We start from the raw sequence: 19241 nt of genomic DNA on the forward strand, positions 1-19241 counted from the left end.
ACTGACTTCTCATTCCAGCTGCACCTCTGGTTCTGCACTGTGCTTCTCATCACCATGATCTCTTCCTCCTCCCGCCTTTCCCACACTAAAATTGCATTTGATTCACATACCAGAGCACCTATTTGAGCATGACAATCTCTTACCCTTGTTGATGAATATGAATGATTTTTTTGTGCTGTTTGTAGTATAAGGGTAAAGGGGAAATCTGGGTTTTGGTTTCTATTCAGTCCTGCAAGTGTTTCATGTCTTAAGATAGAGGATATTTGTACATCATATATTATATCTCAATAAATAACTATTTAACTGAACCATATAATCCTAAAATTATCTCCTTTAAGTGTCAGCTCCAGTATTGAGTGGTAAAGTTATTACTTTGCTGTATCCTGTAGTAGATTTTGTATCTGTGCTTACATGCAGTGTAAACCATTGTTAATATTTGCAATATTTCCCTGTGCATTTCTTAACTAAAGAAACAAGGTGGAATAAATCCTTTTATTCTTTTCAGTTATAACAAACTAGTCTGTGCTGTTGTATCTGAATGTGGTCATGGTCCCATTGACATTTTAGGAAATAACTTTTATTTTAACCAGTCTAAATTTTGAACAACACTTAGGTAAATATGTAATCTACATTGGAAACCAATGGAATAAAACTCGAGAGCTGCGTAGCTGAAACAAGAGGAGAGGAAGTTAGGTGTTCTCAAGAGGTTCAGTAATGAGTAACAATGTTTATTGTTCCTGAAATCAAAGGAAAAATTCTAAATGGCTGAAATGAAATTGAAAAAATAATGGTTTTGTAGATAGCATTTGTTACACTAAATTATCAAGCCAGGGTGCCATAGTTTCAAAGAGTAAGTTGGCCAGATCCTCAGTGGTGTTGGAGTATTTTCATGCTGCTGGTTTTCATCATAAGCTTAAATTTCAGTTTTGACTGGTGATTCAGGTTGTGCTGAAGTCACCTTTCTGAGTAGGTGGAGGAATTCAGTACTTTGTCCATTGTTTTATGTTTGTTGCAGAACTCTTGAGATATATATATAGCACATTGTATAATTAAATTAAGAAGTGTTACATGACAAACCTCTACATGACAGCTAAAATGTGAAAAATTAAATCTCTTTCAATTTTAATGATGGCAGATAGTTATTTGCTATAATTCTGAAGCTTATAGTTGTTTGTCAAAACAGTACAAGATAAAACTCATGAAATAAACAGTATCTGCATGCCTTAATCTTAGAGCATTTATCCTTGCAAACTGAGAAAAAAACAAGTCTTAATATTCCCATTTTACCTACATGGGGTCTGTGAAAGAGGCAGGAATATGTAACCCATACCTGTGGGGAAGTTAGCAAGAGCAGGGACTTGAACACTGCTGGTGGTCTGGGCCATGCCAGGATTTGTGGAGAAGGATCACCTTCCCTTTCACAGCATTTCAAAACAAATAAAAATTTGTCTTTTCCTTTTAAGGGAATTAATTTCTCAGTTTTTCTTGTTCTTTGAGTCATAATTTCAGTAGTTTCATGGGCAATTTTATCACCTTGGTACAGTTGTGTTTTTCAACTCAATCTCTTTGGGTTTTTTGCTCCCTCTTGAAGGCCTCCATGACACCCAGTTCCTATGCCATTGTGTAATTCGTTCTCCTGCCTGCCAATACTGATACACATTTTTAGAATGGTCTCATAATGAAAAGGAACTGGAGTGCTTTTCCAGCTTTCCCTGCACCTGCTGGGCCTCTAAGTCACACGCCTGCTGATTAGTGTTCATCATGCAGGTATAGAACTTAGTTCAGTCACTAATGCGTATTTTCTGTTCGTGGAATGTTGCTAAAGACTTCTACAGCTTGTTTCACCTGAGGTAATTATTATGCATCACCAAATATATGCACTCATTTGTCTCTTGATCCGTTAATTTGTAATGGGGATTAATCAAGCTCTGTGCACACTCTCTTCATATTTACTGTTTTCCTTATGCTTTTACTTGGGTGGTTTAGACTATCTAAGTCCTCTTAGGAATTTTCTGAGAGCATATTATTGTTTATCGAGTTAAACAATTTGTTGCTTGCATTTGGGATCCTTCAGAAGGAGGTTATGATACTTGTTTGCTTCATAATTTGGTGGCTTTTGGAAACATTGACAATGACAAAACCCCTTGTGATACTTCTCAGAGCTGTTCAGTTTTCTGAAGTGGCGAGATCTTCTCTGTCACAAACCAGACAAGAATAAGCTTAGGTTTCTTTAGATCTCTTACAATTTATGCTGAATACTGCAAACTATCTTGACATAGGAACATGGAAGGAAAATTGATAAAGAGTGTAGAATAGGACCCGCTTGGTTGGTGCCAGAATATCAATCAAGTAAGTGTTGAACAGATAGGGAGAAGAGGGTATTCCCAAGACTTCCCAAGGAAGTCCCTTTTTGCACTGGTAGTAGTTGTTTTTTCTCTTTTTTTGAGATAAATTGTCTTAATCTTGACTGAGATTTCATTGTCTGAAAAACATTGGCAAAAACCAACCAAGCAAATAAAAATCAAAATGAAATGGAGAGAAAGGAGCAGTTTTTCATAGTCACAGTAGAGTAATTTTACCAAAATATGCCTTGTTCATGGTTTCTGTGTCCTGAGGAGGTTTTTAAAAAGACTGTTTTACCTGCAAGAATTGAGATGGGTACTATGAGGAATTTTTCATCAAAATTATGAATTATATTGAGTAGTTGTAAAATATTCCACTTTCTTCAGTGAACATGATAGAAGTTCTGAATGCAGTATTTTGTAAAGCAAAGTTAGTTCGTAGCTCTGTGAAATTCATAGGAATTTCAAAAGTCAAAGAATTAAAAATTTATAGCAGTGATTTCATTTTTGTTTGGCTTTTCTTGTGAGTCAAGTTTTTTAAACTGTTTTTCCAAAAGTGTTTTCATTAGGAGTAGAAGGTTTATAAAGGGAAATGAGTCACTAGAGACCATCTGTCTGTCTCAATTATCTTTATTTGATTGAACGTAAGTAAGGAAGGTTTTATTAATAAAATAATATTAAATAATAAGCCTGTTTTTTTCACAAGCAGTAAAAAAGCATCTTAATATCTAATTTGTCTCTTATCTGAAAAAAGTGTTACTCAAAACTCTGATTTGTTCAGGTTTTCTTGTTGTATTTTAAAGTCGTTAGGTCCATGAGGGACCAGCAGGTCATTAACCCTTCATTTAAGTAAGCCACATTAAGCGATGTTAATAAAGGTAGTATTTCAGCATAATTGTGAGTTACTCCATGCTGTGGACAAAGGAAGAAAAGTCCTACTGGCTCTGCTGCTTTCCCTGCTTTCCTTCCTGTCACTGCGTTTGGTAAGCTTTAAGGCCCATAATGCTTGAGCAAAATAGCAGCTCATCACCTGAGAAAATGATCTGAGCCTTCTCATCAGAGCACCAACCTGTCTGAGGTCAGAGTCCCTTTCTAACTGCAGCCAATAATGGGTATTTCAGAGGGAAGCAGAGAAAAAGTACCATGATTAATATTTCATGATTGAGAAGCCTAGTCAGTTGAACTTTAAGATCCAGACTTGGATTGTTCTACATTCCTCACTCAAGCAGTAAAGCTGTGTGATTTGAAGAAAGTCAGTTTGCTGGTTTAAGTAGGGGAAATCAGTTGCGCATGGAGTAAATGAGTGTCAGTATGGAGGGGTTTTGGCTCCTCTTAGTTGTTAATGGGAAGTCCCTTTGCCTGGATTCTCTTAAAACCTTTCACTGCAGAAGTAATGGGAAACTTTTCAGGACTGTATCCCTTGGGAGTCTGAAAATTTTGATTTGACATTTTGAGAATTGAACTTTACTATAGGAGAGACTTAAAACATTGGGTCATTGGAATGTTTTTTAATAGAATAAATAATGGCAATCCTATTGTAAATTCTGAAGGTGGCTTTTTTGTTGTTGATTTGCAAATAAAGATGATGTTCAGGGTAAAGGAAGCCAAGCTAGTGCCCTCAGTGTATAAAATTTTCTATTTCTCTGTGTTTCATGTTCTATACTAGGGCTGAAAGATTTTCATAGTAAGAGCAGAGTCTTGATACTCTATAGATGATCAGGTAGGTACTTGTCACAACTTCAAGCACTGAATTCCTTAGCACACTGTACATGGGCATAGTGGTTTTGAAAAGCTTGCTTTTCTCAGTGAAAATTACTGTGTTAAGGAACAGTAAACACAAATCTGCTTGGAAGTGGATGTTTAGCTTAATAGCAGTGGATTAGTTGGAATGCAAAGGGTAATTTATGCATAGATAATTCATTATGTGTTTTCATTATGTTCGCTTTTGCTGTCTTCCCACTTCTTTTTAGCAGAGGTCAGGGTCAGTTCCTTGGTTTAAGCACTGTAGATACATAATTAAAGTGTAGCTGAAGCATTTTTTCCTTCCCTGTGTTTTCCTATTTTTAACCTACTGTGTCTTTCATTAGTCTAACAAAAGAGAATTGGAACCATTTGATTTAAAGAAAAAAAGACACAAAGCTCCAGTGCTTGCAGGCTGTCTGATTTCTCTCTAAAACTTCAGAATTAATCTTGTGAGAACTAACTAAGTTTAGTGGGGAAAAAAGTCTAGAATAACTAGATTAATGCATTTTTGTTAGGAGAAGGTGGTTTGTTTCCTCTTCAAACCTGAAACTGGAAGATTGTGACATTATTTCGTAGTCAATATTTGAACTTTGTGGATAGTTTGTTTAGTGTTATGTAGAATGGAGCAGCTGCTCTATTCCTGTCTCTTATAAAAGAGCGACCAGTTTCCTTAACTGTACCTGGAAAACTTACCCTTGCCTGCACACTGAGTTGCTTTTTCTTCTCCTTGTAGGGTGCTTTCTAGCCCTATTTAGATATTGTTCTGATTTTCATCCCACTACATAACATCTTGAGTTCCACCTCCTTCTTCAGGACTTTCAAGACATTTTAATCAAAGGTTTGAGCACCTAGTTGAAAACAGGGAAGGAAATATGTGGAAAAGGGGTAGGAGGTGGGTGGGAAGTATGAGAGGTTTAGTTTAGCTGATTACTCTGGAAGCCTTCTCTGGATGAATGGGGACCAATACTTTATTATCATCACTACCTGTGTTGGTTTAGTATGTGAAAAAAGTACATGGCAGAGTCATCAGCCTCTTTATGTGGATAAATGTGTGCATGCTTCCTCTTTAAAATGCCCTATAGGAATTTGACATGCCCTGTAGGCCTTGGCTTTCTATCAAACGTCAACACCTATTGTTGATGAATTCTCTCTCTTCTGGAATGGCAGCATTGGAGGAAGAGGCATGGAACTAGAGGTGCAAGTGAAGAATAAGCAAGGAGATACAGCTTAATAACTGCATCTGTGAGCTCTCTACATCTACATCTGACATGTAACTTGCCTTTTACTTGGCTGTGGTCAATAAAAACACCACATAGCATGTTCAGAATATCAGCTGTGCTTTTCTGTTTGCAAGGGAAACATTGACATTCTGCACTAAAAGATTTTTTCCAGCTATGGCATCTTACTAATCTGTACCTTTTCTTAAAAACGCTTGAGAAAGTGTTGAATATGACTAAAATTGTAAAGGAAAATGCCACTGGAATGGTAAACACTTTGTGTTTACTCAAGCAGTAGGTTCTTGTGACATACACATGATGACAAGTTTTGCCCAGTAACCCATGCAGTAAGCAGCTTTTCTGAGGTACTGTCTTCACTGTGTTGCAAAACAATTAATCTGCTTTAGGCTGTGCCTGCTGCATTCTCCAAGAGCAATTCTACCAAGCGTTTGTAGCTGGGGAAGGTCAAAGCACCTCAGTGAACTCAGTCTTGCTGCAGCAACGTGTAACATTTCTTTCTGGAGAGGGTTCCCTTTTAGGCATCTGTGTGCTCAGTGCTGGGATGGGTTATTCAGTATTCTTGGGTTGTCTGCAGAGAAGCTTCCAGCTAATAGATCTTTTCCCATTGTGTAACTCACAAACTGCTAATTCTTAATACAGGTTTCAGGAGAGGGAGCTATAGTATTCCACAGCCAGGACACTGCAAATCTGAGGATCAGATAGATTCACAACTTAATATGACAACAAAATGTGCAGCACTCCATTTACATTTTGCTTTCCATGTTGCCAATGCTGTCCATGCTCACTACTCGTGTATACTTTCTCTATCTCTTTGCTGAACAGTACTTATCAGCATTTTTAATAATATGCAAGGCAACCTTGTTGACAAATGTGATAGACAGTAAAGAATCTGTCAGAAATCAATAATATCAAACAAAGAAGAATTTAAATAGTAAATGATGACAGCCTCTTCAGGTTAAAAATCAATAGTATAGCATCTTGGATCAGGTCATGCTGGACAGGTGTTCTCCCCTGAGCGAGACCTGAGGTACCTTCAGTGCAGCAAGGGGAAGGGAGGTGCCAGCATGCATTGAAAGAGCCCTGAGTGCTGTGTTTCTGGTTCGGGTGAACCTTGCACTTCAGAGAAATTTTGCTAATATAAAGGCTTTTTTACAGTTCAGTCTTTTTGACTCCTATAAGAATGCATCTGTGTGTATTACACAGAGACTGGGTTCTTCAGGATTTCCTGAGGTAGGAGTTCTGTCTGCGCCTTGAAGAACAAGCAGGAGATACTCAGCCTACTGAGGCTCCCTCTGTGCATCACTCACCGATGCTCCCAGCCTCTCATCCCAACCTAGGGATTTTACTCCAGATCTTTTATACTGATTTGATGGGCCAGACTTATGTTTTCTTTTACTGCAAAAGGCATGTAAGATCTGTGGGGGAGATGTCAAAGAGCAGTAGGTCACACGTAGGTTACTAACTTCTGGAACTTTTTCTTTTCCTATTTAGGTGTTTGTTTTTAAAATGTGTTGAATATTGCAAAAATTCTGTAAATTACATTCTTTGTTGTCACAGCTATCAACCTGTAAGACAGTAATTCTGCTTTCTCCTACTTCTTTCTTTAATTTTTTTAACCTAGCTCTGTCAAACTGAAGAGTCCTAGCACCTGTGTGTCCCATGTGCCTTTAGAGTTCAGTAATTAGTATTCTTAGAGCTCATCCTATTTAGAATCTCACTCAGCCGTGCCCTGTTCCTGAGTACTTTCTCCAGTACAGTATAAACTGTAAGCCAGCATGAAATAGGACAGTGCTGAGTTCAGCTGTCCTTGTAGACAGATTAAACCTGCCTGAAGAGGGACAGAACAGGTGAATGATACCAAATGTGTCTGAATCTCTAATCTTTGAGGTTCTTAAACAAATGAAAAAAACCAAATCAAATCCCAGATGTTCTGGTTTTAAAAATTTTTAACTGTCATGCTTTCATAGGTATAATATAAAAATAACATGTCCTCAAAGGTCCATGAAAGTTGGTGTGAAAGGCTGTTTTCTTCTCGGATGTAACTAAGAGTCCCATTTGTTTGAGAAGTCTATTTAGAGTAATGGATTTTTTAATTAAAATTATAATTTCCAAGTTCTTAATACATGTATACAGAGTGTGCTCTTATTCTGAACATTTAGTGCTCTAGAACATCTATAAGTTTTAGGATGTACCAAAATTTTTTAAAGTAATATAGAATGTGCATGTGGGCTATTTGTTTTCACAAAGAAGCCTATTTTTCTTAGTGTGTAGATTTCATGTTCAGTTTAAAAATAAGTTTGTATGTTTAAGTAGGCTTTCAGCCTACTTACAACTGTAAGTGCATTGATTTAATATGACAGCTCACCTGTCTGTCGTGATAGCTTTCAAAAAAATTCCTGCTCTTTCTTACGGTTGCTTAGGAAAACAACTCCTCCCTAGAGCGCACAGGGTTATTTGGGGACAGCTGTAACTTAAATTTTCCCTGTACAAATGAAAGCTCATTCACTACTTCTCATTATTTTATGAATCTAAAGGGCTTGGCTGCTTAATTTACTTATGCATTTTGATTCTGTAGAAGTTCAAAAGACAATAAAAGTAGCCCTTTAATTATCTTTCTTTGTGTGTTAAGAGAATTGGAGGAAGTAAAAGATGGAACTGAAAGAGGAGTTAATTTCCTATGCATGCATTGTTGAGGTTTTTGGTAACCACACTGATTAGCTTTTCTAACCAGGTTCACCAGAAAAAAATATATTAAAAAATCTTACAGGAAGATTTTGTCAGGATTTCCCCATTCAATTAATTAAGTGGGTGAATGCAGGAAAGAAAAATCCACAAATGCCTGTTGGTGGTGTCTGTTTTATAAATACAGTAACATGTAAATCTGTTACATTGGGACAGTGGTGGCTTGTTATTCAGGGTCTTTCCATTTAATATCTAGGGAACATAAATTCATTACAGTGCCAGCATTTTTCGAAGAACAGTTTACAAAAAAAAAAAAGCTCCCTAAAACTCACTCTGTTCCCTAATTAAAAAAAAAATTAAAATGTATAAACTTATTTTCCAGTCTTATTCTATATTTAGCCAATCAAGCTAAGAATTATTGTATTTAGGGCAAATTGCTTCTCATTGATCATTGTACAACTGGATAAAGGTTCATAACAACAAAAAAATATTCCTGTGTTTTTAGGAAGCAATGCCAGATTTTGTCTAAGGTCATTTGCAGTAATTGTGCTCCTTGTGAGAGGGCTTAGCTGTGCCACATGGGTTCATGTTGTACCTAATGTGGTGTAACTGTGCTGCCACTTCAAGGGCAATTGCAGATTCCTGATGGGTTTCAGTGCATTTTTACTGATTCTTGCATCAAATCAAATGATCATAAGACCATGGGTCAGCAAGATCAGTCAGCTGGTGCCAGAGGAAATTGTGGTACTAGGGAAAAATCATCTGAGGTGGTGAGGGCAGGGTGGTAGTAAAGAGTCGGCTGGGCCTTCTTATATAGCAAACATGTGCTCTCTAGATCTGGTGCACAGGGAAAGATCAGAAGTCTCTTTCTCTCTAGCAGTCTGTACTTGATCAGTTAGACTGAGTCTTTACCTCAGGGCAGTATCTGAAGTGGCCATTTGGTTCAGTTTCATGTGTTCTGTACACGCGGTAGGACTGGCAAGTGCACACAGCTCACAACTGGGGTGTTCTGAATGGGTGTGCCCAGGGGCTGGCTGCTGGCCACTTGTCCTGGGTGCTGGGGTGTTCAGTACCATGGGAGGGGAGGGAGTATTTTGGAAGATGGACACTCTTGTGGAATGAAGGAACAAGGTCTGCTCGAATACAGACATTGCTAATTTTTTAAGGTTCTAGCCAGTTCAAGTACCTTCCTTTTCAAGTCATGGTCACCCAAAATAGAGTTAAGGTCACTGTAAGGCTGACAGTGTAAAATAGTCAATAGGAAGTGAAACAGTACATGCCATGAAACAGGGTAAGTCTGTCAGAGATAATACAGAGGTTTTTAATAACAGCGTTAGAGGAAGGAAACTTCTTGATAAAATGAGCTGAGTTGCACTACTGATCACAATTTGTTTTGTTCTTTGTTCATCAGAGAGGTTGTATGCAACTGAGGGAAGAAATCGGTGTATAAAGTCAAATATGATTTGACTTGAAAGTCTCAATGTCGTTTCTGTGTGATCTTTGTGTTTATAATGTGGCCGCACAGGAAAATTGAAGCAACTCACATGGAGCTTAAATTAAGAACATGTAAAATAACCTTCCCCGCCCCCCCACTTTTTTTTTTATTATTAAGTCTCTCCACACTTAAAATCTTATTCTTTAATATTCTAATTAATTTACTTGAAGGTTAACTTAGGAAAATGTCTAGTATTTGATTACTTTCCCTTTTAAAAAGCACAAATGCTAATCTAAAACAATTAAAGAATTTCATGGCTGTTTTACATTTTGTTTTATTTTCATATATTAGTGAGCTCTGAAGCAAGTATTTTTTCTATCCTTTCTGCTATCTGATCAATCAGGAATTTGTTTTTAATATGGAGAATTCTCTGAATAAGCTTGTGAGATTTGTTTCTATGTGTTCTTTTTTAGTGAAATGACAAAAACGGTGGAGATTTCTGGAGAAGGTGGACCCTTGGGAATACATGTAGTGCCCTTTTTTTCATCCTTGAGTGGAAGGTAAGGTATTTTCTGCATTGCTCAGGAAGTATATTAATGAAAGGATTTCAGTTGTGCTTATCTTAAAATGCCTACTATTTACCTAAAGGAAAACAAAAATTGGTCTATGACATTCTTCCATTACCCAAATATTTACTAGTCCAAGTTCTGTGTAAGGCAACCATAGAATCATTTAGGTTGGAAGAGACGTCAAAGATACTTGAGTCCAACCTTTGACTAATCTCCATCTTGTCAACTAGACCATGGCATGAAGTGCCGTGTCCAGTTGCTTTCAGTCCATACTAACATCTTTGTTCATATATGCCCTTTTCATTGTCTCTGGTTTTATTCTCTGAATGGTAAACTGGAGTCAGTAGTTTTGTGTGGTATTGGGCTGGTTTTCTTGTGCTGTTGTGGGCTTGTTTGTTTTTGTTTGGTGTTTTGTTTTTCCTAATTGAATATCTCTGCATAGGCTCTTCCTTAGTGACATACCAGGACAAGAGTCAAAGAAACTGCTTGCCTCCTCATACCTCATACTTCTCAAGGCATCTCTCAGATTTGATTGCATAGCATTTACAAAATGTGCTCTATACCATGAACCTTTCTTTGTCACAATACAATTACTTTAATTATAAATGATTTAACAAAGTCCATCGAGATCACAAAAGCCTATTATAGCAGCGTGCTCATATTGATGTGCTGTAGTTAAGACTGTGTCAGCATTTTCATTATAGCTGTTTTCCAAGCTATGTAACTAGGATGTGTTAAAAAAAATATCTAGGCTGAAATTTGACATACAGAGGCTTAGCCAGAGAGTTAATTTGATACTGGCAGCCGTGAATAAGAGATGGGAAATTGCCAGAGCCATAAATGACACTGCTTTATAGTAAAATGGCTGCCTGTTACACAAAGCCAATGATTGCAAAAGTAAAAAATTGTCTAATTCTTAAATGTTTCTTTACTTGTCATCTTTCATGTAGGACAGAGAATGTGAAGGATTGAATTACCTTGTAAAGGTCTGTTTTCTTGGCAAGACCTGAGTTTGTAAGTGAACCCAAATTAATTCAGATTGTTTTATTTACCAAAAGGGAAAATAGATGTCCATCTGCTGCCTGTAAAAATGGCATCACTATCTCAAGAAGAAAGTTGGTCTTAAATGGCAACTGTCAGAGATCCAAGTTGTGTCCTTGGCTTTGTGGGCTGCCTGTTTGTCTTGAGAAAGCCCCTTGTGTTTGTTACCCATTCTGATATGCAGACCGGAGCTCTTTGATATAGGCATGCCATAAAGGTTGTAGTGCGTACACCGTAATTCAAGGTAAAACAGTAAAACAAATTTGATGAAATTGCAAGCTATTAAAATCAATAATTGTGACCGAAATGCAGTTTTGTACTCAAGTATCACTGTGTTGAGAGCAGCTTTTAAAGACCTGCAAGAAGTGTTCTTGGTCTATGTTGTATTCATGTTAATATGTCCTTACTTAGAAATGCTTTTGGGGATCTGCTGGAGTAGAGGAGGTCTTTGACAGATGAGCTACTGGTTTAGGTAGTTGTCTTTACACTTTAAGACAGTTCTTGGCAGAACTGTACTAATGCCTTTGTTAAAGCACTGGACTTGACCCTCTTTTTTCATCGAGGCTGAGATGAGAGTATAAATCATAACTCATAACATGAGAAAGTACAGAAGAGCATCTTGTATTTCTTTTGGTGACATGATAGAATTTATGAGGACATGCTGGCCCTAACTGGATCTGGTATTTCAATTGTAAAGTTATCTTCTAATAAGGTAATGCTGGCTTTAGCATGGTGCTGCTGCAGGCCAAAGTTTTTCTACAGGTCATTAAAACATCATATGAATTTACCAAGTCTTAGTTTATACAGGAACTACAAAAGTAATAGAAATATTTTCTTCCCTTTCTTTTGCACTTAAATATCATTAAAAACAAGAAATTAAAATTTAATAGTGCATTAAAATGCTAAAATTTAGGCTGTGAAGAAAGTAATGGAGGAATGAATTCAAGCTGCCTCAGTCTACCTAACTCAAGGCACGCGAGCACTACAGCACACACAAGTTTCTGACAAGTAGGCAATCCTATTGCATATATGAATGCAGTATCCAAGCACACAGGATTAGTGGGCAACCAGCTTAATTTGTAATTTTATTTCTTTCTGTACTTTTGCTGGTTTGCATTTTGGCATAGTTGTATTTAGTTAGTTCTTACGGTTAAGGTTTTTGATTGCCACTAGTTAGATGTCATCAAAAGGACTGTGGCCCCTCACCATCACTACCCTTTTTAATCCTTTGGGAAGGATAACACCTTTTACAAGAGAATTTTTGTGCTATAAAATCACTTTTTTCTGTTAAACACTGCAAAGAACTAATATTCAATAGGAACCAGTTTTTCACTTAGTAATTGATAGGACAGAAGTACAAATTTTTTATTGTTCTTAGACAATAAATCTAAAATCGGATGCTCAGTGAATATAGTGTCACTTTAATTAGTTAATACTGTGAGTCTGTTGAATGGACTTAAATATGAGGGGCAGTCATGAATCTGAGACAAAAATACAGGACTGCTGCTTTGTGAATGGAGTGCTGGCACATTGAAAATTGCACATTAATATTTTATGGAGTATAACCAATAGAAAATGGTCTCTAAAGGTCATCTTTGATGACCATCTTTGATGCTGAAGTGGTATTGAAATTTAGTGGACAAAGATTGATTATAGAAGTTCTTCATAAACTCACAGTTGTTAGGATTTTTCGGACACTGTAGTGGTATCACTGGATATAGCTATGTTGAATTATAGTTTGTGGTGTTCCAGGTAGGTCAGGATTAGCCTAGCACCCCCAGCAGAGTTATCAACGCTGAAATTTTGCACCACTGCAAAAAAACACTGGCTCTCTTGTTGCATTATTCTGTGCTGCACCTCCATTTTCACTTGCACTTAACTGGTTAACAGAGAGCTTGGGTGTTAACAGAGAGCAGGGGAGCTGCTGCTGTCTTGCCACATGAATGAGTAGTATTGCTGTCTTGTATTAAAGCAAGGGGCTTTGGCAGCTGAAAATTTCAGAGATGTTTTCAGAGGTAGAAAAGTCAGTTATTTTTTGGTCTCATTCTAACTCCTGTTTATTTTATTGTAGTCAAGGTAGAAAATCACTTTGAATCTGTTTGTGCTTTTATTTGGAGCTGTGGCAGAAAAATATTGCATAAGCTATACTGACATTTTTAACTGGAGAGGGATCTAGGTGTTTTCCTCTGTTTCTCCAAGTATGACCTATAGGACTTAATGCTCCCCAAGTTCTTGCAAGCAGTAAAGCATTAGTGTTCAGCAATTTTTCATGGTTTTTTTTGGAATCCCGCCTTTTTCGTTAATATGTCAGTTGAAACCTCCTCTAGGTTAAGCACTTCATAGATAGAGACGCAGTCTATCATTTCATACACAGGAGAGATTAATATTTATTTTTAGTTCTCCAAATTAGTATCAACACAATAAGGATAGTTTGCACCTATGGTTTGCTTTTTAGGATGCTGGGACTCTTCATCCGTGGTATTGAGGAAAACAGCAGATCTAGGCGTGATGGTCTTTTCCATGAAAATGAATGCATTGTGAAGATAAACCATGTGGACCTTACAGATAAAACCTTTGCACAGTAAGTGCTGGTTTATAATACTTTCAACTAGTCAGGATTTTATACAGTGCTGTGTTTAAGTGGTTTGCAAAGGGATTAATACTTATTTCAGAACAAATGCCTATAAAATTGATATGTGACAGAAACATCATAATTTTCTTTCTGAAACCTCCAAATAAGGTGAAATTTGAGGAGTTTTAGTGAACTTATTGTGCTGACGTAATTTAATAGCATTAAGTTTTGTAGTTGCTATCTTCCCTTTTTAGTTCTTCTATTACTTTTACCATATTCTCTTTGTAATTCTTTTTTTCATAAGGCCTTCAGAATGAGTCAACATCACAGCATGGTTTTTAATGTTCTTTTGCAAATGAAATAAGATTTTTTTATTGTGCTGCAGCTTTTTGAGCATTAATTTTTTTAAAAAATACTTCTACTGTCAGGCTATGATTACTTGAGCTAAATGGAAAGTCTCACTTCTTATGACTTTCATTAAAAGTCTGTTGACATTTATTATCTATCTCAAATATTTTTAACACGTTGTTTTGATCATCTATGGATTAATGTGGCATTGTTGCACAAAAGAATAGCCTCTCAAATTTCACAGATATTTGCTGTAGTAATTAAATAATAATTTGTTTTTGCTCTCAATCCATATGTTTAGACAACTGAGTGATTGTTTATAATATAACAAAAACCTATTGAGATGTCAAGGGAGTCGAGGCTTAACTTTCTAAACAGTAAGCCAAATGTTCAAGGCTTCTAGACTAAAATCAAATACATTAATTTCACAGTTAGGAATAAATATTTGCAAAATAAGTTTTCATGAAACCAGTGTAGTTCTGTAGCATAGGTATTCTTGTTTCTGAGACTGCTTTTTTTCCTTCTGATAGCTTTTCAGTTACAGCTTTCTGCATATTTAGTGGTAAGAGCACTTTGCTTTTACAGAATGGCTCTGTACGGGCCATTCTCTTCCATCCATGCAAATTCCTAAATAAGATATCAATTTTAGCAGAACATAATTCTTGGTATCTTATTAAAACATTCATTGCCCCACTGTGCAGTTTTGTAATGAAATTTAGCAAATAAGGTTTAGCTTGGATCAAAACCCCTCTTTTCAAAATCCTATGTGATCCTTTCTTTACAATGTGTTGTCTCATCTCTGTTTTCTTCTGAGTGTAACTAGATCTCCAGAGGTTTTCAGCACATGAGGTGTTTGTGGAGGACTCTGCATGTTTTTCTGTAAGATTACTAGATTTTGGGGCAGTTAGAAATACTTCAGGAAATTTTCTAGTTCTCTGTCAGGCTTTCCTTCAAAATGCAACATGCAGGACACTTTCTAAAAGCTTGTGTAAAGTTTTGGGAGTTGGAAGGACTATTTATCATAAGAGTTAGCTTAAAGAGATCAGTCTTGTTAGACTCTTTCTCTCTATTATTGTGAGAGAAAAGTGACTTAAAGGCAACTCAGAGCAGAGCCTAATTTTGTTGGGCTAAGTTTCCTTATGTTACAAAACCAAGTAGTGTGGTTGCAGTGGCAATTGAGGAAAAAATACAGGTATTGAGGGCTCAGTGTCTGGGGACTGGGGAGAACATTTTAGATGAGCTCTAGCCTATTCCCAAGTCTTGCATTGTTCTGCTGAATTAATTTCCAAAATACCTTTCTACATCATGTCTCTTCCCTGGCTGTGGAGAATAGCTAAATAAAGACTCCAGGCTGAAACTAATCTCCGTGAGCACACCTTTTAGTTTTCATCTTGCCTGACGTAACTGCACTACCCTGACAGAAGTCAAAGTTACAGAAATCCACTAATTGTAAAAGATACAACAAAGTATTTTTCTAATGACTGTTGACCCAGAAATAACAATGAGATTCTCCTTTGAGAGGAAAATCTGTTGGCTACGTTCAAATTGACATTTCTTCATAACCCTTGTAAAAACTGTTTTAACACTTAGACTGTTACATGCTGTCTCTTTCTAATTTCAGCAGAGACTTTCTAGTATTGCTCCTGACAATTGCTTCTTCTGCAGCTGTAGCAGCAGCAGCCTACTTTCTGTATTCCCAAGTTTATAATAGCTATATATTGGGACTGTTGGTCTACTTTTTCATTTGCTGCTAATCTATTCAATTACATTCTGTTGTGCTGCAGAGTTTCTAGCACCTCTTTTAACTGACTCCCTTACTTCTTTAAAGTATGCACTTGGGGTCTCAAGAAATATAAATTTCTCCATTCATTATTTTTTCCCTTTGAAGTGCAGCCAGTTATTTTGCCCCTGAAGACTGCATTTAGACTTTCCCATAGGATGTCTTGAGTGATTTCCACTAATTTTTGTTTGAAGGAGATCTTATGTTTTCTCTTGCATATATTTTAAATATTAGCCTTTTGAAAGTGAGTTATTAAATTACTTTGTAACATATGACCAAGTGGCTACTTACAAGGATGAAGATGGGGTGTGAAAGAAACACAGTTAACATTTTACATCCATTATGCTGGAAGTGTTCCATGGTTTCTACTATCAGGGTATGGTCTGTCCTTGAGAACTTTGACAGGCTATAAGTGAGTGGATAGCCTATAACTTGTGCAGAGACGCTGGGGCCCAGTCTGTTACAGCTCTGAAGCAGAACCCTTGAGGGTGATACTAAAAGAATGCCTCTCTACAACATTCTCCCTGCTGCCTTTCTTTTCCAAGTTTGAGGTTTCTCTCTGGCAGCATCGCCTGTCAGTGAATGTTGCTATTCTGACTCTTGATGCTCATGCACTCAGTGGGGCAAGGATGGTTCTTTCCCACAGCATTGAGACTGACCCCTGACTTCAATGTCTTCATGCTACAGAAAACCCTCTTAAAACAGTCTCTTTTCCTCTTTTCCACCTACAGTTGCAAGGTGGACATACTGTGCAGCTCTGTTCATCTGGGAAAGCAGTAGGTGTGTTTTCAAGACATTTATATTTGCAGTGGCTTCCTTCCTGTGTCAGTGTAAAAAAAAAATTATTTCATAAGTACTTTCAACGTTGATTCCTGTTACATAACTGAGTGTAAATCCAAAGCCAAGACTTGAGCAAAATACTTACTCAGACTGACAAACACATCACAGAAGCGTAGGAGATAAGTACAACGTTCTTAGAAGGACTCCATGATTTATTTAAAATTTAATGTAGCCATTACTTCCCCTCTTGCCTCAGTTGAGCTAAGCAGAAATTTTCAGTTTTTCTTTCTCAAAATGCTCTTCAGCATTCTTCTGTTTGTACTCAAGTGGTCTTCTGCAGTATGGAAGAAAATCTGTCCACTTCAACAGAAGGTAGGAGAGTAAAGCATAGAAAGAGGGAAGTCTCCTTTGTTCCTTTAGAATCTAAGGTTTGTAACATGGCTTGATTGACCAAATCTACAGGTTATTCAAAATCCAGCGAAGGCTTTATGAACAGTACTTTTGGCCAGCTTGTCTTAATTGCCCTACAGTGCACAGGAATCTGAGCACGGTATCGTTACCATGGTATCAGTTCACAGAATTATAGAAAGATCTGGGTTGGAAGGGACCTTAAAGATCATCTCATTCCAACCCCACAGGCATGGACAGGGATGTCACCCACTAGATCAGGTTGTTCAGGGCCCCATCCAGCCTGGCCTTGAACGTTGCCAAGGATGAGGCATCTGCAGCTTTTCTGGACATCATGTTCAAGTACCTCACTACCCTCTGAGTAAAGAATTTGTTCTTAACGTCTGACCTAAATCTTGCTCTTTAGTTTAAAACCATTCTCCATTGCTCTATCAGTATCAAGGAGACTAGTTCCATTAAATGGAACAGTTTCTGGTGTTGCATTTGAAACTAAAACAGTTTCTGGTGTTGTATTTGAGCACATCTATAAAAACACTGATTATGTGAAGTCTGCATATCCAGAACCTTCAGAAAAGATTACTGCTTGAAAGATGTGAGTAATATCAACCTATTTATTTATCCATTTATATAGAAGCATAAATAATTGCACCATTTTGATCACCAGGGTTTTTTTTTCCTAGAGTCTTATGTATCCCATGCCCTCATCCTATTTTATTGCTGTGGAATCAACCAGCAGCTGTATTAGGGATTACAAAGGAATCTGAGGAGCAATTAGGATTTGGAAAAAATGTAGAGTTGAGCCTGCTTGGAGTAGATGTATTCACCAGAACAATTGGTAATGAGTGCTCAGTGTGCCTCTATGCCAACAAGAAAATACATAACAGACAAGCACTTGAAAAAAGCAGCAAGCTGTACCTTCATCAGTCTTTTGCCATCAGACCTTCCCTTTCTGATGCTCTGCATGAAGAAATGCATTCATCAGTTTATTCTGGCTATGTTTTCGTAGCAGCTTAGGAATTCCAACAGATATGCTGCTCCTCCTTGAAATGTAAGGAAATGCTGTAGTTTTGAAATCTTATTTCATGTGTACTTGTCTAAAAAAGGCATGCTGTAGATGTGAACATAAGGTAAACTTTCATCTTATTCTCTGTACACAACTTCAAATTTTGCCCACATTTTCTTGTTTGTTACATGAATTTTCATACCTTTCTTTTAAAGGGCTCAGGACATCTTCCGTCAGGCAATGAAATTTCAAAGTGTCATCTTGGAAGTCCTTCCTCCATATAACCGAGAACAGTATGAGAAGTCTGCTATTGCTCCTCTTTGTATTCTGAATAATGAAGAAGGAGTTACAAAAACAAAAATTCCACCTCCTCTTCATCCAAAGCCTGCTGTGAAAACAATTAATATTTCTGGAGCAATCTTGGAGTCAGGTGTACAGGGAGCACTGCAACAAGCTAAGAGCCCCAACCTCCCACGTCTGGGTAGAAAGCCTTCTTCTCCCTCACTGTCTCCACTGATGGGCTTTGGAAATAAGAGAAATGCAAAGAAAATAAAGATAGACCTAAAAAAAGGTAAGTCTTTGGGATGGTATGATTAATTCAGAATCATGTTCTCTATAGTGATACCTTAACTTTTAGTTTAACCAGTGACATTGAAAATACAAGCAAGTTATTTATCATTTAAAAGTTCCAAAACTTTGAAAAGGTATAGCAGTGTAAACAGTAATGTTTTCTACAGTGGACTTCCTCATACATTTTGTATGTATGTTATCCAGATTTACTGATTAGGACATCTCTGTTACTGACTGTGGAAGCAATTCCATTAGCAACAAGTGATGTTAAGAGATAGTTCAGTCTTTGCACAAGTATAGAATAAAAGTTTGAACTGTTTGCTGGTGACCTTTATTATTTTATTTAACCTGCTAATTGACCTCAACAGTGTTATGACATTCTTTTAAAGATATGTTTAAAAATCTACTTTGCTCTGTTTCATGTCTTCCAAGAGTTTGACCACAGATGTACCTGTCTTTCCCGTTTTTATTTTCTGCAAACCTTTCTCTTTTTTTAAATCATATTTATTCAGCTGTCAGAAGGCCAAATTTGTCTGTATGTCTTTAATTACTGCACCATGCAGCTGTCTGTCTTTGGATGGAATAACAGATTTAGGAACATGTAGTAAAATGTGCCTAAGAAATTTCCAATTAGCATTTAAATTTTCTATTTGATTTGTCTCTGATTTAGCTGAGAGTAAAATTTGATCCTAGAAGTGGCGCGTTTGAAAACTGTCTGTAACTTCATTCT

General features: G+C 37.0%; 1 protein-coding gene across 4 annotated transcripts in view; it reads left to right on the top strand.

Annotated features, from left to right (window-relative positions):
* PARD3B (par-3 family cell polarity regulator beta) overlaps positions 1 to 19241 on the top strand; it is a 394458-nt gene that overhangs the window by 164068 nt on the left and 211149 nt on the right. For all 4 annotated transcript variants that reach the window (XM_041472994.1, XM_041472995.1, XM_041472996.1 and 1 more), the window contains 3 exons: positions 9914 to 10000; positions 13506 to 13631; positions 18157 to 18512. In XM_041472994.1, the coding sequence (XP_041328928.1) occupies positions 9914 to 10000; positions 13506 to 13631; positions 18157 to 18512 (569 nt within the window). The remainder of the gene's footprint in view (positions 1 to 9913; positions 10001 to 13505; positions 13632 to 18156; positions 18513 to 19241) is intronic.

Source organism: Pyrgilauda ruficollis, unplaced genomic scaffold, assembly GCF_017590135.1.
Source record: "Pyrgilauda ruficollis isolate IOZ18807 unplaced genomic scaffold, ASM1759013v1 scaffold3, whole genome shotgun sequence".
Lineage (NCBI taxonomy): Eukaryota > Metazoa > Chordata > Aves > Passeriformes > Passeridae > Pyrgilauda > Pyrgilauda ruficollis.